The sequence below is a fragment of the Dunckerocampus dactyliophorus genome, chromosome 3 (assembly GCF_027744805.1).
Source record: "Dunckerocampus dactyliophorus isolate RoL2022-P2 chromosome 3, RoL_Ddac_1.1, whole genome shotgun sequence".
Classification (NCBI taxonomy): domain Eukaryota; kingdom Metazoa; phylum Chordata; class Actinopteri; order Syngnathiformes; family Syngnathidae; genus Dunckerocampus; species Dunckerocampus dactyliophorus.
The window spans coordinates 19238603-19258518 of record NC_072821.1 but is presented as its reverse complement, the minus strand read 5'-3'; the positions used below and the strand labels follow the sequence as shown (position 1 = coordinate 19258518).

Genomic DNA, 19916 nt, shown 5'->3' with positions numbered 1-19916 from the left:
TTAGCTCGCAGCTTCGCCTCATCATCACACCGCATAGCCGTCAAAAGACAAAGACAAAACAGCACAATTCAAGCCTTCACAATAAAAACACTGCACGTTACATCCTGTCAGACAGCGTCTGACAAAATAAGGGTCTCAGAAAGATAACCTCAAGTCGCAATAAAAGCGCTGGTTATGCGAGGGGGAGGCATCTTTGTTTAGTCAAGATTTTTTTTGATGGCTTTTGTTGAGACAAAATGTTTAAAACAAAAACGGCACTTTTTTTTATAACTTACGTTGCAGTATTTGTTTTATTTGTTTGTGTGAAATGCATCCAGTGGCATCGCAGTAAAAGAAGCAGAATGTGTTTATTCATTACACATGATGTGACCTGACATTTTGTTTGAGAGAAGAGCTGCTGCCAATGACTGTATCGGTTGATATCGGAATTGGCAGTGAAGTGCTGGAAAATAACGGTATGTCAGTGAAAAGCCAATATCAGGCATCTCTAATATAATACATTTGATATTGAGGAATAAAACTAAATTCACTTTTGCAAATGTAGCGGCATGGTCCAGGAATTGAAATAATTAAAAGGTTACCAGTTACAAACCTGGTTCTCCTAATGTTCGTGCATCTGCATAAGAGCATATTCTGTTGTTCAGTTATGGCACAGCCACACTGCTGCTTTTCTTCATGTGAGGAATAATAATATTGTTAAAGATATCGGGGCCAAACAAGTGGCTTATCATTAGTCTTTCAACTTTTGGATGCTCGACAAAGTGACTGCAAAGTAACAAAAGAAAAAAATCTAATATTGCATCTTCATGCACTGCTAAGCACGCAGTCAGATTAGACGGGATTCACCTGCCTGGTGTCAAATCAGGTATGCATTTAAATTGACTTACAGTGGCATGTTCGGACTTTTTGACGGTGTGTAAGGCAGGTACATGTGGGGAATCTTTGCCCTTGTAGAAGTATCACTTCGTATACAGAGTTGTTTTCATTCAGTTGGTGGTTTTAAAAATCCCTACTATCACACAGAATACTTTATCTGTTTAATTCTTAAAAGGAGAGCTGAATTTATCCAGTGCTGAAGGTCATTTATGATACAGAGCAATATTAATGTTTTGCCACGCTGCAGTATACTATACTAGTATTGCATGTATGTGATGTTGCATTACAGTGATGCTTCTAGTGAGACTGAGAATGTGAAGCACTCCTCCTAATCCTGCTAAAGCAGTACACACGGGGATGATTACTTGCACAAAGCCACGGCACCCCGAGTTGTTCAAATCCTTTTGTTCAAAAGAGAGCGACAAACAGAGAGGCAGACAGGGAGCGAGCATAAAAGAAAATAATTTATTTCACTAAATGTGACAGGATTGAATGTCATTTGGTGGAGCTTGGTTTTGTATGGGTTGGCTGAATGAAAGCCCATGCAGATTGTAAAACAGACAGATGGCTGATCAGTCTGTATGGCTTCTTGTTTCATGGCTGGTCTGGTCCAAACTGAGCTCTATGTCCCTTGAGTATTTCCAGTTTTTTAGTTGAGTGTCTCTGTTTGATGGAAAAAGGCTGCTATATGACTGACAGCATATTTCATTTTGACAAATATACGAGCTACTGTACATATACACTGAGTATCACGTAAAAGATCAAAGCAGCAAAAAAACATGCTCTCCCAATCACACCTGTAAACAGTAAGTAGTTGTGGAAGAAATAAGAACCGATGCATGCAAGTTGTGCCTGTTTATGTTGCTGACAAGTGAACACGCTACGGTGCATGCAATAAAGGAAAGGCACACACATGCGTACTAAATTTAGATAACAAACTGCCATAAACTCACGCTGAAGGGGCGAGGAATAGACAAAAAAGGGTGGAAAAAAGAGCAAGGCGGTCCAGAATCGTCCCCTGTCATGGTGCAATCCCCCATGTCCTAATTACACAGGCTTAGAGGAAGCGGAGGATTAGCTACTGATTCGACACACTTCTTGCCTCATCTTTTAATAAGTCCCCTTCTTGTCCTCTCCTTGCCACTCTTTGTGCCACCCCCCATGTCTCTCCCCAGGTATAGTCTCAGGTTAGTCTTGACCTGTGTTTATTTTCATCAGCGCCCTTCTGTTTAATATTTACACATGCCTATCTTTGCATAAACAGACTTCCAAAAACATAAGCATAAAAGCAAAATGTCTTGTCAACATATTTATAATAGGGGTAGTGAAATAAATCACCGAGGGGAACATTAACCCAAACGATTGTTTACCTTTTGGAAGAGAGTGCAGCCTCTGAACATGCTGGTCTACCAGCTTGTTTGCAGTTTTTCCCGTTAGAAATAATAAAAACCAAAATAATAGTTCAGGGTCATGATTTATCATAAAATATTCATGAACTGTTCAAGCAATGTTTCAACATTTTAGCATTCCTAACTGTCATAGTGCAAAGTGTAAAAATAAATGTACTATGCTAAAACTATCCTAAAAGCAGTGGTTTGCAAAGCCTTCTCTGCTGGCCTAACCATAACCATAAGCACTGACCTAAATTAAAAAAAAAAAAAAACCTTAAATTGTAGTATTTGTTCTATTAAATGATATAAATTTATTCCCCAACAGTCTATTATCTACATTTGTGGTGTGTTTCTTGGCTGCAGTGCTTCCATTAGTGTAGGTGTATGATTTTGTTTTTTTTTTTTCCAATCAGATTTCAGCTTCTGTGTGTTGCCATATCAATGTAATCTGCCATTGGCGTTCAGAATCCTGTTCCCGGACGTCATGGTGAGATTGACAGGTCACTATCACATGTGCACTATTAGCAATGATAAGATAAGATAACATAACATAAGCTATGCCTTTATTAGTCCCACAAGGGGAAATTCCAGGTTTACAGCAGCAAAAGCCGAGTACTAAAGTACACAAGCATAGAAATTGCAAAATCAAGGCAATCAACTCAAGAAGTTTCAAGATTCAAGAGTTTTATTGTAATATGCACAGTAAACAGGTAGTTCTGCTATGCAATGAAATTCGTGTTCTGTTCATTCTCCCAAAAAAAGAAAGAAAAACCCAAGAAAATGAATAAGAACATCAGAAACATAAATACCAATAAATTAAGCAACAGCAACAGAAGAGACATTAATACCAATAAATAAATATATAGTGCTGTGAGTGTGTGCGTGTGTTGCGTGTGTGAGTGCTTCATTGAGAAGCCTGATGGCCTGTGGGTAAAAGCTGTTCGCCAGTCTTGTGGTCCTGGACAAGTCGTATACACTTTAGTTTACAGCTATGTACATGTTGATCAGCATGTGGGTGTCACGAATCACTTGCTCCATAAGTACGACACATCTGCAACCCCTCTGATACCCTACTTCCTCTACATCCACGACCAACAAATTTCCCAAAAATTGCGGAGCCCGTGCATGTGATAACATGTATTTCAGGATGTAAGGCCCACTTTACCGCGATTGCGGCTACCTTAATAATGTGCTGGAGTTCCCCTGTCTCTCAACGCCTGTATGACACATCGCTAGCGAGGCTATTGCTCTAAACGCGTGATCGTGGTTTGTAACCCCGCCGTGACACAAAATTACTATCAGTACTGTAGTGTTTTTTTAATACCAGCTCTCACGATGTCTGGCAAAGGCCCACTGAAGGCCCAGGTACCAGGTACCACCGCCCGCCACCGACTGAAAGAGCAAATAACTTGTTGAATGATGATTCACTTCAGATGTATCTCACACATCTCACTTGTTGACATTCTTGGCACACTAGTGGTAACCACTGTAAAGACATAAAATGACACAACGCTCTATTGTGATAGTGACTGAACAAGAAACAATGCCTGGAATGTCACTTTATAGCGTTTTAAAGTGAAATACAGATACATGCTGATAAACACAATGTCCCACGTCATACTTCCATGCAGGATTTACAGGGGCTCATACATTCACACGTTAATGTCTTCACTAAAATCATTTTGAAAATGTTCCTAATAATGTATTTAGTTGTAATTTTATGTATTGGATGTTTTGAAAGCAGCTACGTTGTGACATAAAATGTAGTTTAGTTCCTTGTATTAAGTCTAGTAACGTGATGCATGTTTTCATTACTTCTTATTTTGTTTGTAGTCAACTTTCTTTTCCCGTTTTTAATGTTTGCTTCAGCTGTTTGCAAATACCCAGTGGCTGCAGATGGAACTTTTCAACAGCTAGTAGATATGACTAATTCATAATGATAAGATGTTTTTGTGAATAAGCCTTATACAAACACAATGTATTAGTTTAATAACGCCTCACATTAGCCTATGTATTATCACTTTGAGCCAAATGCAACCACTTGTTTTTTGTTTTTTTTTTACATTTTATATTTCCCCAAATGCACTAAATGTATATATTTTCATTTCACAGGCAGAGGGGAAGAGTAAGGTGTGGAGCCACATCACAAAACACTCAACAGGCGTTACATTAGATGCAACAGCTGCAGTGCGCAAGTTAGCCAGGGCTCCAGCACCAGCAAAGCAAAAAACACGACAAATTTGTGGCAAGACCTACAGTTAAATCCCAAAGAGGCATGTCCTTATGTTGACAGCCTTACTAATTAAAGTTCCTTATTTTAATTTAGTAGACTTTTGTGTTGTGTTGAATCGTATTTTGGGTATTGTAAGAATTTATGTTAATGTCCGGTATACATCCTGTGTATGACAATGCTCTTATTTCACCTATCGGCCGATATATTGGTTATCGGCCAATATATCGGATAGCAGCTTTTTTCATCGGTTGGGCTCTAATGCATTCTTACTCACATTTCCCATTCTAGAGGCACCTGACTTATTTTGCAATTGTATCTTTGCATATCAAAGTATATAGTTTGATCATTTTTGATATGACTGTAGGAGAAACCTTTGGTCCTTTAGACATCTATCACTAATAGCTTGCCTGTGGCCACTCTGCTGAAATTGCTCCATCATTAAAACACTCAAGCAGTGAGGCAAAGATGAGTTGAAAAGTGAGCTGTAGCCTGAGGAAATGTGAATAATAGAAGGTATTCAGCCACACGATGGGGGGGAAAAAACGCTATTGGATTGGCTGAAGTAACAACCTTGCTTGACCTTGCAACATCCCTTAACTATACTATACCTGTTTTCACTGTGACTGGTGAAAGTAATAAGATGCTGCATGTGCTTGAATAGTTCATTTTTATTCTGTCAGGGTTTTTTCCCGCTCTCGTGTTCTTGTTGGTGAAGCACCTGGTTCCCCTTGTTCACACAACAGTGTTGGAAATTTCCAATGTGTTGTCACACATCACTGACATAGTTTTGGATAAAAACACAGATAGGGTGACTGTTCTCAGCCCTCATTTAGCCTTGGATGCTTTCCCATGGCCATTCCTTACTGTCAAACCAGTTTAGGATTTCTGTTTGTCCGTGTTTGATTGTCAACAGATAAGAAACAAACCACCACGTTCCCCACTTTTTTCATCCAAGTGTTTCATCATTTATTTGCAATGCAAAGAGAAATTGTTGATAAATAGTATTATAGCTGTGATTATGATTTAGGTTGCAGCTTAATATGTAAAGATGCATTCAATTTAAGGCTCATAAACAATAAATGCAAGACACAAATGCATGTAAATTAAATATTATTTAACAAAATACCTTTAATCATTATATACAAGTAAAAAACAATTTATCAACTTATAAATAACAATAAAAACTCAATTTATCAGGAGGTATCGCTGGAAGTAGAAACTGGGTGAGGTTGGGCCAAGTATTCCACAAAAAAAGGTTTGAAGTATTAAAAGAAAAAAAAAAGTACAACTGATCCAATCGTCAAGAACGGTTCTTCAGAACATAAGCCTCTGTTGGCTACTCGTTGCTGCCAGAGACAGGCAGCGCTTCCTGTCACACACTGTTGCTGGGAGTACTTCCGGCTTCCCAGCATGCGTTTGTAACAAGTTGTTATTTAAGACCTTCTTCCTTCAAGCAAGCTGAAGGACCTGTGGACCTCTTGTGGGACTCAATTTCACCACAATGTATAAAATGAATGTAAATGTGTTCTGTGTTTCCTGTAAACACAGCACTGACAGGAAAACCTCACAATCATTCTATCTCTATTCAGACGATGACACACACCAGACTTACACCTGCTCCAGTTTTTATACAATGTAGTAGGTCACACGGAAACAGTATTTTATTTACAAAGACCACATTGTGCTTTGAGGGCTGCCATTTGTGGTTTTTGAAAAAGGGAAGGTGCTGTTGTATGGCAATACGCCCCCTCATCTCCACAACCCACAGACCTTTCTCGCCACCCACAGCACACAGCACTGCTTGCTCATCATTGATTAGGTTTTGTGTGTTTGTTGTGTTTGAATATGAGCTCGCGCTCCCTGTCCTCCTCCTCTTGAGTTTGTATCCCTTTCTCTGCTCTGCATAAATGCTATCTCCTCGGGGTGTTCTTTGAACAACTTAGCCGGGCATTAGCTGATGGAGGGCCCTGTGGTTTGTGATGGAACGCCTGAGGAGAGGACATGTTTGATCCTGAGATATATGTCTTTGGTGGAATCTCAGTATCACCAACCACCAAGCTCCCCTACTGCTGCTGCCAAGCATTCCTTGCTATGTATTGCCATTCTCTTGCCTCCCACTGTGATAAAAGCTATTAAACTGAAAAAATGTATCCCCTTCTAAGCCGCCCACAGTCTTATTCTCCCAATACGTGACCACACGCTCGAGGACTTTGGAATTAGCAATTATATCATGCTAACCACCAATTTATCATGCTGCATTTCACAGTTATTGTTTTGATACAGCTACATTCCCTGCATTTTTGCGTTAAACTAAAAAAATAAAAATCCACTGTTGTGTATGCTAAAAGTCCAATTCTGTGCTCCTCTTTCAGACAGAATAATGCTGATTGGAGATATTGTGCTGTATGAGGTTGTCTCGATTTCCCAACTCTACATCTCCCTAACTAGCTTAAAGTAAATCAACAGCCCCTCTGCTGGTTGAAGCCTAAAGGGCACTCAATTTCGCCTCCAAATGGCTACAGCACTTGCAGGGTTGCACGTGACATCACGTGCGGTTGCAGTCGACACAAGCTCAAGCATATGGGGGGCAAACAAGTGCAGTGGTTGTGAGAGGTCAAGTCAAATCAGAGCGAAAATGCCACATACATTCATCCAAATATAGATTTCGGAAAAAGATATTGCAGAGTTCCTGAAATAGTCCATCATAAAGGCCAAACAGTTCAAGAAACAACCAAAAATGCAGAGAAAAAAAACCATAACAAAAACCATAAACCCGCTTTGTATGACAGCAAAAAAAAAAATGCTTGTTAGCCACAAAGCAACTGAAGACTTGTTTGTGAATGCTTCTAATCAACTCATCTTAGAAGGACAACACGGAAACAAGTGAAAAATCTAACTAAACATTGAGGCAAAACATTAACTTCACACCAGTAAATCAAGTGCAAAAAGCCAAATTATATATGACAGCTGATGACATATTTGAGAAGAAGATTACAGAGAAAGTCATAAGCAAATTGTTTGACACCACAGAAACCAACTCCAATAAACAAAGATTGCACGCATGCGCCAACATCTATCAAATACGGTACTCACCCATGCAAAAATAAGTGCAGCATTTTTTATGGCCTTAAAACTAGCTGTAAAGAAATGTTGTGCCTTCATGCTTTTGTAGTTCTTCTATTCCTTACGAGTGTAGGAGGAAGGGCGGACCACCAGATTGTTTGAAAGGTCAACGTCGGTGATGTTGAGAAAACTCTTTCGTCTTAAAAGTGCATGCATCCACTCCCACATCACATTCAGTCCTTTTTTGATTGTATCTGGTTTTGCATTCAGCTCCAAACCTTTAAAATATCACCTAAAATGACATCTGCGCAGCCGGTGGTCTCCGTAATTGAGGCGGATTTTCTCTCGGTCACGTGGTTGCAACTCAGAAATGAATCAACTTGGTCTTGAGACAGGTCATGTCCCAAAATTGAGATATTGAACAAGATAATTCAATATTTACTTGTGTCATAGTTTCCCGCTTTAATATAAAAAAAGGCAGGTGTCAGATGAAAACACAAAAAACCGCAGTTCCATTGAAGTATATTTGTATGGCCACAAACAAAAGAAGAGAACAGCCCTTATTTAGAGTCTGGTGCTGAAAAATAATGGCACTATCAATGTGGTAAATACTTTTGAGTAATGTCTTGACTTTATCTCTGTTAACTAGAAGTATGATCATTAAGTGTTTGGTCTGTGTCGTCATCATCACACTGGAGTAGGTGTATGTACATTAAATGTAATTAAAGTAGTCCATGTCAGCGATTGCCGTTGTTGTTGTTTCTTGTTTCTTTAGTTTCTTGTTCATTTTAATGCCTGATACAACAAAAGGTACCTTTTTGTTTGGACAAATATAACAATGACAACCAAAATAGCTCACAATAGTTACATTTTTTGGCAGTGCAATCCCTTAGCTATTCATGTATGAACTTAAGTGATTTGGTTATTACCAAGAAAAGCTAGAGTTGTTAGATATCAGCTCTTAAATTAAACTCTTATGCACTATATTTGTTATCATCATTATATTTGTCTAAACAAATGTACCTTTAGTTGTACCAGGCATTAAAATGGATCAATAAACTGAAGAAACAAGGGTGGTCTAATCATTTTTTCCATGACTGTATATTGAATAAACTTGAATATAAGAAACTAAATATGCTCAATAAGAAGACAAAATGAGCCTATTTGAGCTGTTTAAAATACCGTTTGCAATGCACCGTTTCAAATGTACCATTTCATCAACTAGTGACCTGAGAGCTGTTATCTACTGAATGTTTGGCTTATTTAGAGTGGAGACTCTTTCATCTGTGCAGTTCAAATATTTAGCCAATCTGATTGGTGGGAGCACTTGGGCTGCATGGCTCAGCTGTGTTAAACAGCAGTAGGCGAGGAGATTAAAAACACAATAACACACACACACACACATGCACACGCACACACTGTGGGCTCCCTCAGGTGAGCAGGTGCATCCGTGGTCTGTCACAGATGCTCTGTGCAATTTGTCAGCTGCCACTCCTCCTGTCCACTTCGGATTGTTGGATGGGGGATTTACACAAGACAAGACAACAACTCTGTGTGGACGCATCCTCCATTTTCATACTCTACTTCAACTAAGCGTTGTTGCATTATTACACTGAAGTCACATCTGAGTTTAGCTAATCTAATGACTAATTACTAATTGAAAGCTTAAAAATAAAAAAAAAAAAAAATTAAAAAAACACCAACCACCTTCCTGGCAAAACACACATAAGTGTCCAAAGTGTGGCATTGGGTCCATTTGTGGAACATGGCTCATTCCAGAAATAAAAGTAGTGTAACAGCAAAAAGGCATTGATATAGTTTATATACTGTATAGTTTTATTTATTTTATAGATACTGTATATCTATATAATAATTATACATATGTTTTGTTATTATAACTATCAAAAGCTGAACAGCCCTGATGTAAAGACAAGTAAACAAGAGAAAAAGAGTGAGCTGTATGATTATTATTACTATTATTATTAATATATATATTATCATAACATCAGTTCCTGTCATCTACCACCAGAACCCAGAAGAGTATGAGACTTATGTCTTAAATGGCTTATTTTCTGTTGTCGATTATATTGGGTTGTATGAGGTGTTATTTCACGTTTAGAGGCCTCTAAACTGCATTTACAAGGTTGTGAACACATTTTCTATGCTCTAACTACGAAAATATTCTATTTATAAATGAGGAATCCTATTTTGCGTAAATTCTCTTATCACGGTCAGGTCTGGAACCAATTAACTGCACTGAACGAGGAATTACTGGTATTAGTAAAATGTAGCGTTCACTGCGTGGGATTGCATACGCAGCTCGGAGCTCGTGCAGTCATAACTATGCTCATAGTGCTGGAAAACAGTCAGTTTGAAGATATTAAGATATTAGCCTTTCATACAATTTCCTACACTAAATGCTAGTGAGAACATCAGTTTGCCCCATGCTCAGATTGTTGCAACACAGTGTAAACAGTTTCCTCCCACCCCACTGCACAGGGAGCACAGTGTGTGACAGAGGGACATTAATCACAGGCATAGGTAATAACGCGAGGAGGTTTGGGTAGGAAGGGCCATGGGGGCAAAAAGTGTGGTTAGGGAAATCACACGTTGCTTTATGACACACACTGATACACAAACAGATTGATACCTTCACTGGCCGATGTGCACAACCTCCCTGCATTACGCTGAGAGCGTCAGCTGTGAAAGTTTAACATTTTACTGTAAATCAAGGAAAGGAGAAAAAAAAAAAACTTTGTGGGATAATGCGAATGGTGAGCAGCTTTTCACTATTAGTTGAGGGAACATGGCCTGTGGCCCCTGTTAATTAAGCTTTGATTTCAAAAAAGATATTTTCTGGAAGGGAAATTTGGTATAATTTGAAGAGAGATAAGAGGCATTATATGGCTCAGTGGAAGAATAGCTGTAATACTGAGATATCTGCCCGAGTTTTCCCCCCTGATACTGATAATCTTATAATGAAAATCTCAGTATCCGAATCTAAACTGTGGATGTTATACAGCATGATTTAACAGTAAATTACCCCACCAACACGAAATTCAGTAGCTTTTCATGGGGGCAGGACAGTGAAATGCGGTTAGGTTCTGTGTTCAAGAGTTTTTTCCGGGGTTCACTCAGAATTCCTCCCACAGTTCAATTACAGTGGAACCTTGGTTAGCGTCATTAATCCATTCTCTAACAGCACATACTCTAACCAAATACGCTTTCCCCATAAGAAATCCAATTAATCCGTTCCAGAAAGCCAAAAATGTTTTGTTATTTTTTCTTGAATTCAATCGTGTTTCTCACCTCAAGTCTCTTTTATGTTGGTCATGCCTGCAAAAAAAACAACTAAATAGAGCCAAAGAAAGTTGCAAGTGGCAACATTTTGATAAAGAAGCTGAGAAACACTATTGATTTTAAGAAATAACTCCTAGTAAAACGCAAAGGTGGTGTCTGTATTGATCTCATTGCCACATCATGTCAACAATCAGGTCTTCAATAAAGGTAACGGTAACCTGAAATGTTCATTTATCCCTTTCATTCATCATGTATACGCATTTAGAATTGTTCATTCATGTAAAATGACAAACATTTCATTTTACAATATAAAAAAAACAAATTATAAAACATGTTAGAACTGTTAGAACTACAGAGTCAACCGCTGATGATGTCATAGATGGGCAACGGAGCCGACTTCTGGTTCCTGTTCCCATGTAGTAGCAAGCTGCTAACAAGGACATTTTCTAGTTAAAAATACATGAAGAACACAGTTGGACTCACACGGTGTGTTAATAACACGACATGGTGTGCGCCAACTGGAAATTTTTGGCGTACATTTTCAACATTAACCGAAAACCATACTGTACGCTACCCGAGGTTCCACTGTATCTTATTTTGACTTCGTAACTGCCATAGCTGCGACCGTGAGTGTGAATGTTGTCTTGCCGCGCCTTGCCTTGTCTTTAGCGCCACCATTCCTCCTAATTTTTGTTACTTTTGTAATGCAGCTGCGTATGCATGTAAACTTACAAGAATGACTAGAAAGCGACAGCAATATGAAAGCCGCAACATAGCTCCTCTGTGTTCTTTAAAATTCAGCAGGACTGCAAAATAGTCTCAGGTTTTATATTGAAAAGGTACAGAAATATTACTAACTATACCATGTGATATCTACAATATGTGCTCATATGCTGTGTTATTTGTTATGCATATTTGATGTCTCAAGGTTGAACGTGGAGCTGAGACATTAATAATCTATAGTAGTTTTTTCCCCCCAACTAAATAGAGTGAGATATGTCTCTATGGATTATTTATGATTTAATATGCACTTGGACAGTCACCTCCAAGCACATGAAGGTTTTGTTAGGGGCAAAGTTAATTATCCCTGACTGAAATGCATGTGAGCTTTTTTGTGACATACAGTATTTGCATTGTGTTGTCTTGCTGGTCCAGGTCTGGTTTTTCTTCTCTATTTTGTGGCTACCTGAGGGATTTACAGTAATAGTGTTTTCTGGTTGGATTGTATTACCGGCAAGCGTTTACAACATCGTGTATTGGTATTTATTTTACAAGTTATTATGTTCTGGCTGAAATCAAGTGCTCGTAAACACAGGTGCACACACATATATGAGCAGCATGTGCAGATCCATGTGCTCACCCCCGTAACATTTAACTGTAGCCATCTCAAACTGCCCTGACCTTTACTTTTCAGCCCACCTTGTTTCCTCCTCAGATGACTGCTTCAACATGGGAAATGTCAGGCTCCCTTTGCCAGGACTGTTTGGCTTCTTCAAACATTTGCAAAGTGTTAAGCTCATCTCTAGCTTAGGAAGCCAGTCTCTCAGGACTGTAGACTGCTGACCCGCTACACAGCAAAGACAAGCCTACCAAGTGCTCTCAAGCATGTACACCTGGCATCGTGCCAATAAAAGATTGTATGAGTCCCAAGTATGTGTTTGTTAAGGCAGCATTCTCCTTGTGCTGTAGACACCCATACATTGCGTAATTTAATTGTGATAGCTGAACAATACAGTAGTGTCTTACATGTGTTTCACATATCCGAGAAAGCAATACTAGGCTCTGAATAACCACATTCGTATTGGCTCACAATTTCTAACACTTAAACTCTTGAGGACAACTTGCACGCCACTCACAAGGGACCCAAAGAGGCTTTTCATTGAGATTGATAATATGTTACAATGGTGTGCATTATTGCTATTGTCATTCTGATCAGTATCATAGTTAATAATTTCATTACTATACGTGACTGTATGTGATTATATGTGACTGTTTCAATGCAGTATTGTCACTGTGGTTGTTATTATTTTGCCCCTTCCGTCAGGGTCTTTACAGTCGTCACAGCCATTTGCTGATGTAGTCCTGTTTGTTTCTGTTGCTCTGGTATTGTTGTCGCAATTGTTGTTGCTGCTGTTGTCCTTGTCTCTGTCTTTTTTGTCCCCCTCAATTCTATCTGCCTTAAAGGCTGGACAGGACGGGGGGGGAGAGAGAGATTGGAAGCAAAACTCTAAACCAGGGGTCACCACCTGGTGCCCGTGGGCACCAGGTAGCCCCCCACGACCACATGAGGTGCCCCCAAGCCTGCTTTTCATTCAGGTTTTCAGTTAATAATGAAAGAACAGTAGAAAGAAATGCATTCTGAAATACAAAATGTGGGTTGTGGACACCAGCATTTTGTTAATGTTCTGGTAAAACAAGCATATTCGCTTTGTTTGGGTTTAAAATAAGCTCTGAAAAGAAATGTTACAAAAGTGAGTAGCCATTTTGCATATCATGGAGGGGTTGATTTTGTCAAGAAGCTGTTCTGTTAGGCCGTGGAAACTGATTTGCTGCGTTGATGATGTTTCATGATTGTTTTCTTCAAAAATTGTATGTACGTGTGGCAGTGGCAAACAGCAAATTACACACCTTGATCGATGCATCTTCAGCATAAGCCTCATTTAGGTTGTCAGTAATCCACCTTTGTAGAAATGTAAAAAAAAATAAAATAAAAAAGCTCCATCCCGCATGGTTAAAAGTTGAAAATTGGTTATGTACACTTATCTGGATCCACACCAAATGTAGATTTTTGGCTTATGCACGACCCCCATTACTGAGGGAGATCTAGTAGATCTATATAGTAGATCTAATGGTAAAATTGATAAAGGCCTTACAATAATAGCAAACTAAGATGTTTGAACCTGTCTCCATAACAGAATAAATTACAGAATTTTACAGTCTGATCATATGACGACACACTGATTCATTCATTTATTTACAACCTGTGTGATGCTGTCTTTCTGTTCGTCTCCCTCTCGTTTGTTTATCCAACTCGACTGACGGAGAGGGAAAAAAAAAACGTGTTTATAATGTATTTATTTAATTTGTTTATTTATTTTTGGATTTGTCACTTTATGCCCGGGAGGAGAAAAAGAGTGTTTCTATTTCATGACACTTTTTTAAAGTATTGGATTCATTTTACACAGGCATGAACACTCCTATAATCAGCCAAAGTGTGCATCCTTCTGATAGAGATGAAAGAAGGGAATACACACTCATACACACCTACACTACCAATGAGAAGCACACAAATAAACAGGCAAACACACAGGGAAAAAACACAAGCCATTTGGCATAGAGTGTTTGTTTGGGAAGGCTTCAAAGCCCACTGACATGAATTTATGATAACGCTACGATGCCTTTTGCCAAACCTCAACTGTTGTTGTTTTTCTCTCACTCCATCGCTGTCTCGTCTGAATGCAATGCCATATTGTTGAGTTTTGGGAAAAAACGAACAGGTGCCTCCCTCCAAGTCCATTGGACATGTGTGTGTGTGTGGGGGAAATCTGTTGCTAAAACTTTTACTTTTATACATTTAGCCTCCAACAGTTTGTGTCCATTTCAGTTTCCTAAGAACACTGTCGCAATGTTGGTGGTCGCAACATCCATTCATTCATTGTTCTCCGCTTTCTTTTTGCAGACGAGGACTGTTTGAATTGTACAGAAGAGTGCCGAGTACTGGGTCATTCTGACCGCTGCTGGATGCCCCAATTCCCAGCTGGAGGAAACCAGGCAGAGGGTGTTGATTACCGCAGCAATATGTTCGTGCCAGCAGGGATGGAGAGCGTGCCTGAGACAGAGACCTACGAGACTATCAATCCCAATGGCAAAAAAACATTCTGTACATTTGGCAAAGAGCGCCGTGATCACACTATTCTCATAGCAAACGTCAAGCCCTACTTAAAAGCGAAACGGGCCCTCAGCCCACTGCTCCAAGAGGTTCCCTCAGCATCAGGCAGTCCAGTGAAGAGCTGCTCCACCACGTCTCCTTGCTCCTCACTTAAGAGTCCGGCTGATGGGGCTGAAGGCAAGCCTCCTCCAGCCACCTGCTCTGGCTACTATGGACCTCCTGATGGTCAGTACCTGTCACCCACCAAACAAACCAGAGAGCAAGGGGTCTACCCGCCGTTGCCTCCATCAGACCCAGTGGCCAAGGTACTCGCCGAGGCACGTTCCAGAATCAGCCAAGAGACAAGAGGAGAAATGGAGTGTGTGCTTGAGCAGATGGAGCCTGACGAGGGCCGTGATGGCATGGATGCCGACCAGGTGGTGAGAGACATCGACAAGCTTTTGCAGGACTGCAGAGGAGGAGATGCCACCAGCACACTTAGGAAGTGATGCGGAGAACTTAAAAAGAGGAAAGGACGTCGAGTGAGGAATAGGAATCTATTCCAAAAACTCTCATGCCAAAACTGTCACCAAAAGTAACACAACCATTTAAATTGCTCTTTAGAAGGAGCTCTTCCCAAGGTATTCAAAAGTACCAACACTGGGCAGACGATGAGAACATTTACTCAGTCATTTTGAAGCAGTTGCAATGACAAAATCACTATCAACAAAGATACCGGAACTTCTTTATTCTGCTGAATTTATAAATTGCTTGTGTTTTGGATTTTCAACCAAACACCTCGCAAGCTGTTTAAGTGCCCACCAGCTCATGAGTTTGTTTTTCATGGTCTCTTGTGAAATCCTACATATCCAAATGTGTGTAGGGGGATTTCTGTTATGTGTAATGGCCATAGACGACGAACGGGCGGACTTTTAATGGTCAGGCATGACAATCTATGTATTGACAGTCAATCTGAATCTATTGGGACAGAAACGGTTGGATTACAGAAAAAAAAACAACCTTGCGTTTGGTGACTTTAATGTAGGTGTTTAACATGTGATGCATTATGTGTGTGAACTGGGAAGAATTGGTAATCGGGGCTTTGATGGAAGGGGTTATTTTTTGACTGGTTGGTAACGGAGGGGACTAATGCGCCGGCGAAGGAGAATTTCAATGTAACCATGTTTTTCACCTGTCATTTGTAGCCACTTGTGTAAGCTGTGTCTGTCTCACGCTTCTATTCAAACATTCATGATGCGAACTAGTGCTGCCACACGCACCACTTCTACACACGGGCACAACACGGCAACACACTCACAAGCACTGATGACCTCTCTGCACTACACACACTAATGCATATACACTACTGGCCATCTGTGTAGTTGTCGTATACATGTACATCATCAGCTTTCAGTCTCTTGTGTACAGTGAATTTCCATGTGTGGTAATGCCTTAAGGCAATCACAAGTTGTATAAAAAGGGACATTTTTCCTCAACTGTGAAAAAAAAATTATATCTATATAATTATATAGATGCCTATATGTAAGAATCCGTGTAACACAACATTTATACCTTTTTATATATATATATATATATTAAAAAAAAGAAGGAATCTCAGTGAAAAGTGTCCTTGAGTTAAGACCAAGAGTAGGGAAATAACTCAAAGAACTACAAAGGACACTGTCTCTGTTTTGATGACAAATATCCAAAAATGCTAAAGAAAATGTCCCTTCACATTATCACGATACATATTATCATTATGTGTGTAAATGTATTGAATTTAGACGTGTCCACATTCAAAACAATATATTTTTTTTTTATTTTACTGCAATTTCTGTGCATTTGAGCCAAATTGTTATGTGTACAAAAGCTATATTGTGTATTTTATTAAATTAATATATTGTTGTGTTGCAATATACATGGGCTTATATTGTATTTGGCAAAAGTTGCCTTAGTAGCTGTCGAACTCTGTGAGTTTGCTTTAGTTTGTTTTGTTTTTTTTGTTTTTTTTCCTCTAGTTTCTGCATCTCTGCCGAGTGGCTTCAATGCTTTTGAGACGTTTTCCCCGAGATCCAGCCGGATCTAACACAATAACTGTTGAAAGCTTAATGAGCCAGCTAGATGATTTACAATACAAGTCAAAAACCACCACCTACAAAAAAAAAACAAAAAAAAAAAGCGACAACCACAAGATATCAATTTGGGTATTTTTACAGAGCTGATTTTTACAGGGCAGCTATTTTCTTTTACAAGAGCTAGTATGCACATTTTTTTTTGTTCATTATGTTTTTACTTTTATTCCAAAAGAAAAAAAAAAAAACTTGCCATATGGAAAGTGGAGTGATTTTCTTGGTGATCATCAAACTGCCTTACTGTCTCTGCGGAGAGCTTACTGTATCTGTGGAGCTTGTGACTGCTTATGAGACCCCGGTCCACCAGAATGTGCATTTTCTATAAAGGACCAAAGGAGGTCCCCTTTCAGCAGTCCCTGTTATTTATGTATGTACTGCTTCTCAACACATGCTAAGTAGAATTCTCCTCAAAACTGGACATCTGAAATTCTGTCTGCTTTGAACTTGATGTCTTAGCTGTTTAGGTACACCATAGTATATTCGCATTGAGGCTTTCTTAAAATATTGACACAGACATTTATTTTTTCAAATCTTGGCACATTTTGGCCACTCTGTGAAATAATAAAGGGAGGTGCTTTTTCTAATATTCTTTGACTGCAGCAAAAAGAATCAGCCAAACAGTAGGGTTTAGATGAGATGTGTCTGGAAAATGTGATCATATGATGCATCCATAAGAGGGAACAGTGACTTACTACACATTCATTATGGCTCCCGGTGTATTTTGCGGCAAAACGTGTCATGTAGGTTTTGACAGCAAGAATAATACATTCCATCCTGCAGACATGTCACATCTGAGTATAATTCTTTGTGTGTGTGTCACATTCTTAATCGAGTTACTGGTATTGGACATCCTCCTGTCAATCTGCCTAGCTCCCATTATTTGTTATTTCTCTCTTTGTTTGCCTACTTTTTCTTCATCTTTCTGTGTTTGCTTTGTCGCCTCTGAGGAGCAAAGTAACAGTTTGCCTTCCCCACTCATTTTAGTCTGTGAAGTATTTGATTTCTGATTTACCTTACTATTTTCCTCAGAGATGGCAGCGACTGTTTTTAGAGAAGGCTTGGAGGATTTGACTTAAGAGGAAAGTATTTATGGTTATTTTTAAATGGGAGTTTTTGTCACCTCTCTGGATAACTCAAGCGAGCCTGACACGCGCTGCAAACATACAGTAGAAATTGTTCAAATGTGCTGCTCAAAATACCCCACCCACAGAAAGCCACCACTTCAGCAAAACACTGCCTTTCATTTAAATGCAAAGGCCCTTAAAGGTAAACTAAAGGGTGAAAAGGAGAGTAAAGCACTACCTAGACAACTGTGACACATCTGAACTTCATGTTCGTTCTTCTCTTTTATCTCATCGAGCTCCGTCTTCATGCCGGATCAAGCATTCCCTTCACCATATTCATATGCTTTATTTACTTCCACAACATTTCCTTTCTTGCTGTTCAGCTTATTTCACACGTGTAATATAGGTTTAATTGGAACGCAAATAAATGGTGTTTTTCTGCAAGTCTTGTTTTATTTGACTACATTTTGTACTCTTAGTCCTGCTGCCACGAGTGCTGTCCCCTCTGATGGTGTTCACTTGGCCGGCCACTGTCTGTTCATGTGCAAAGTGCAGGTTGAAAAGGAGCTGGTTCGTGTTCATGGAAGGTTTCTTTAAAGCCATGGCCCCAGCTCTCTCGGCCTATTTGCTGTCTAATAGAGCAAAGCCTGATGCTGAGGTCAACACATAGTTGTTGATGGAGCATTATGTGAAACCTAATAATATGCTATATAATATGCTATCATTCACAGGCGGCAGTGCATTGCTCAAATCTAAAATGATCTATTTTTGGACACTGTTTGGTATTAGCAAGATTCAAGGAGAAGGCCTTGTTGAATGTGGCTCACCGCCATTGTCTCTGACTCACACTGATACAGGTACACACACACACACACACATTTACAAAAACATATTTGCAGCAACAGTACCACAAGCATCACGTTTGTCAGCGTCATCTTCTCCCCTCCCCCTTCGACCTACACTGCACAGCATAGGGCTCACACTAACAGGCAACTGGTGAAGACCAGAGAAAATAATTTATATGGATTATTTCAACTGCTATTGTCAAAAGGCTTTGCTCATTGTGATCTTTATCTGAAAAAAAATGAACAATTCAAATAAAAAAGCAATTACTAATAACGTTCTCTTGTCTTTTTATCAGTTGATGAAAAAATCTAAATAATTAGCTGTTTTACATGTTTTTTGACTGTGCATACTGTCCTATCTCGCCACATAAATGACAATTTATGTAGTAAGCCCTCATTTATCGCGGTTAATTGGTTCCAGACCCGGCCATGATAAATGAATTTCAGTGAAGTACGATTCCATTTTTATAAATAGTTTATTTCATAGTTAGAGAATAGAAAACATGTTTGCTACCTTCTAAATATGGCTTTTAACATTATCAGAGCCCTCTACACATGAAATAACACCCCTATTGTCTCCTTTACATTAGTGTTACTCAATATAGTAGACATACACTACCCGTCAAAAGTTTTAGAACACCCCAATTTTTCCAGTTATTTATTGCAATTCAAGTAATTCATGTCCAATGGATAGCTTGGAGCCACACGGTTAGCATGTTGGCGACACAGTCACGAGATTGGGAAGATCTGGGTTTGAATCTCCGTTGGCATCTCTGTGTGGAGTTTGCATGTTCTCCCCGGGCGTGGGTTTTCTCCAGGTATTCCGGTTTCTTCCCACATTCCAAAAACATGCATGTTAGGTTGATTATAAACTCTAAATTGTTCATCGGTATGAATGTGAGTGTGAATGATTATAAGTCTATATGTGCCCTGCGATTGGCTGGCAATCAGTCCAGGGTGTACCCCGCCTCTTGCCCGAAGTCAGCTGGGATAGGCTCCAGCATACCCACAATCCTAGTGAGGATAAGCGGCATAGAAGATGGATGGATGGATGGATAGCTTGGAGTGTTAGAAATGTAAGTGGTGAACTGCCAGAGGTAAAAAAAACTGAAAAGACTTGAGAATTGTACAAGAAGGCATTTTT

At 39.4% G+C, this 19916-nt stretch overlaps 1 protein-coding gene across 2 annotated transcripts in view; it reads left to right on the top strand.

The window, feature by feature from the left end:
* The window catches only part of pcdh17 (protocadherin 17), a 64036-nt gene extending 44527 nt beyond the window's left edge, over positions 1-19509 (top strand). The window contains exon 5 of one of the 2 annotated variants that reach the window (XM_054769715.1): positions 14543-19509. In XM_054769715.1, the coding sequence (XP_054625690.1) occupies positions 14543-15240 (698 nt within the window). In that variant the 3' untranslated portion in view covers positions 15241-19509. The remainder of the gene's footprint in view (positions 1-14542) is intronic. The other variant, XM_054769714.1, reaches the window with a different exon arrangement.
* Positions 19510-19916: the final 407 nt, after the last annotated feature.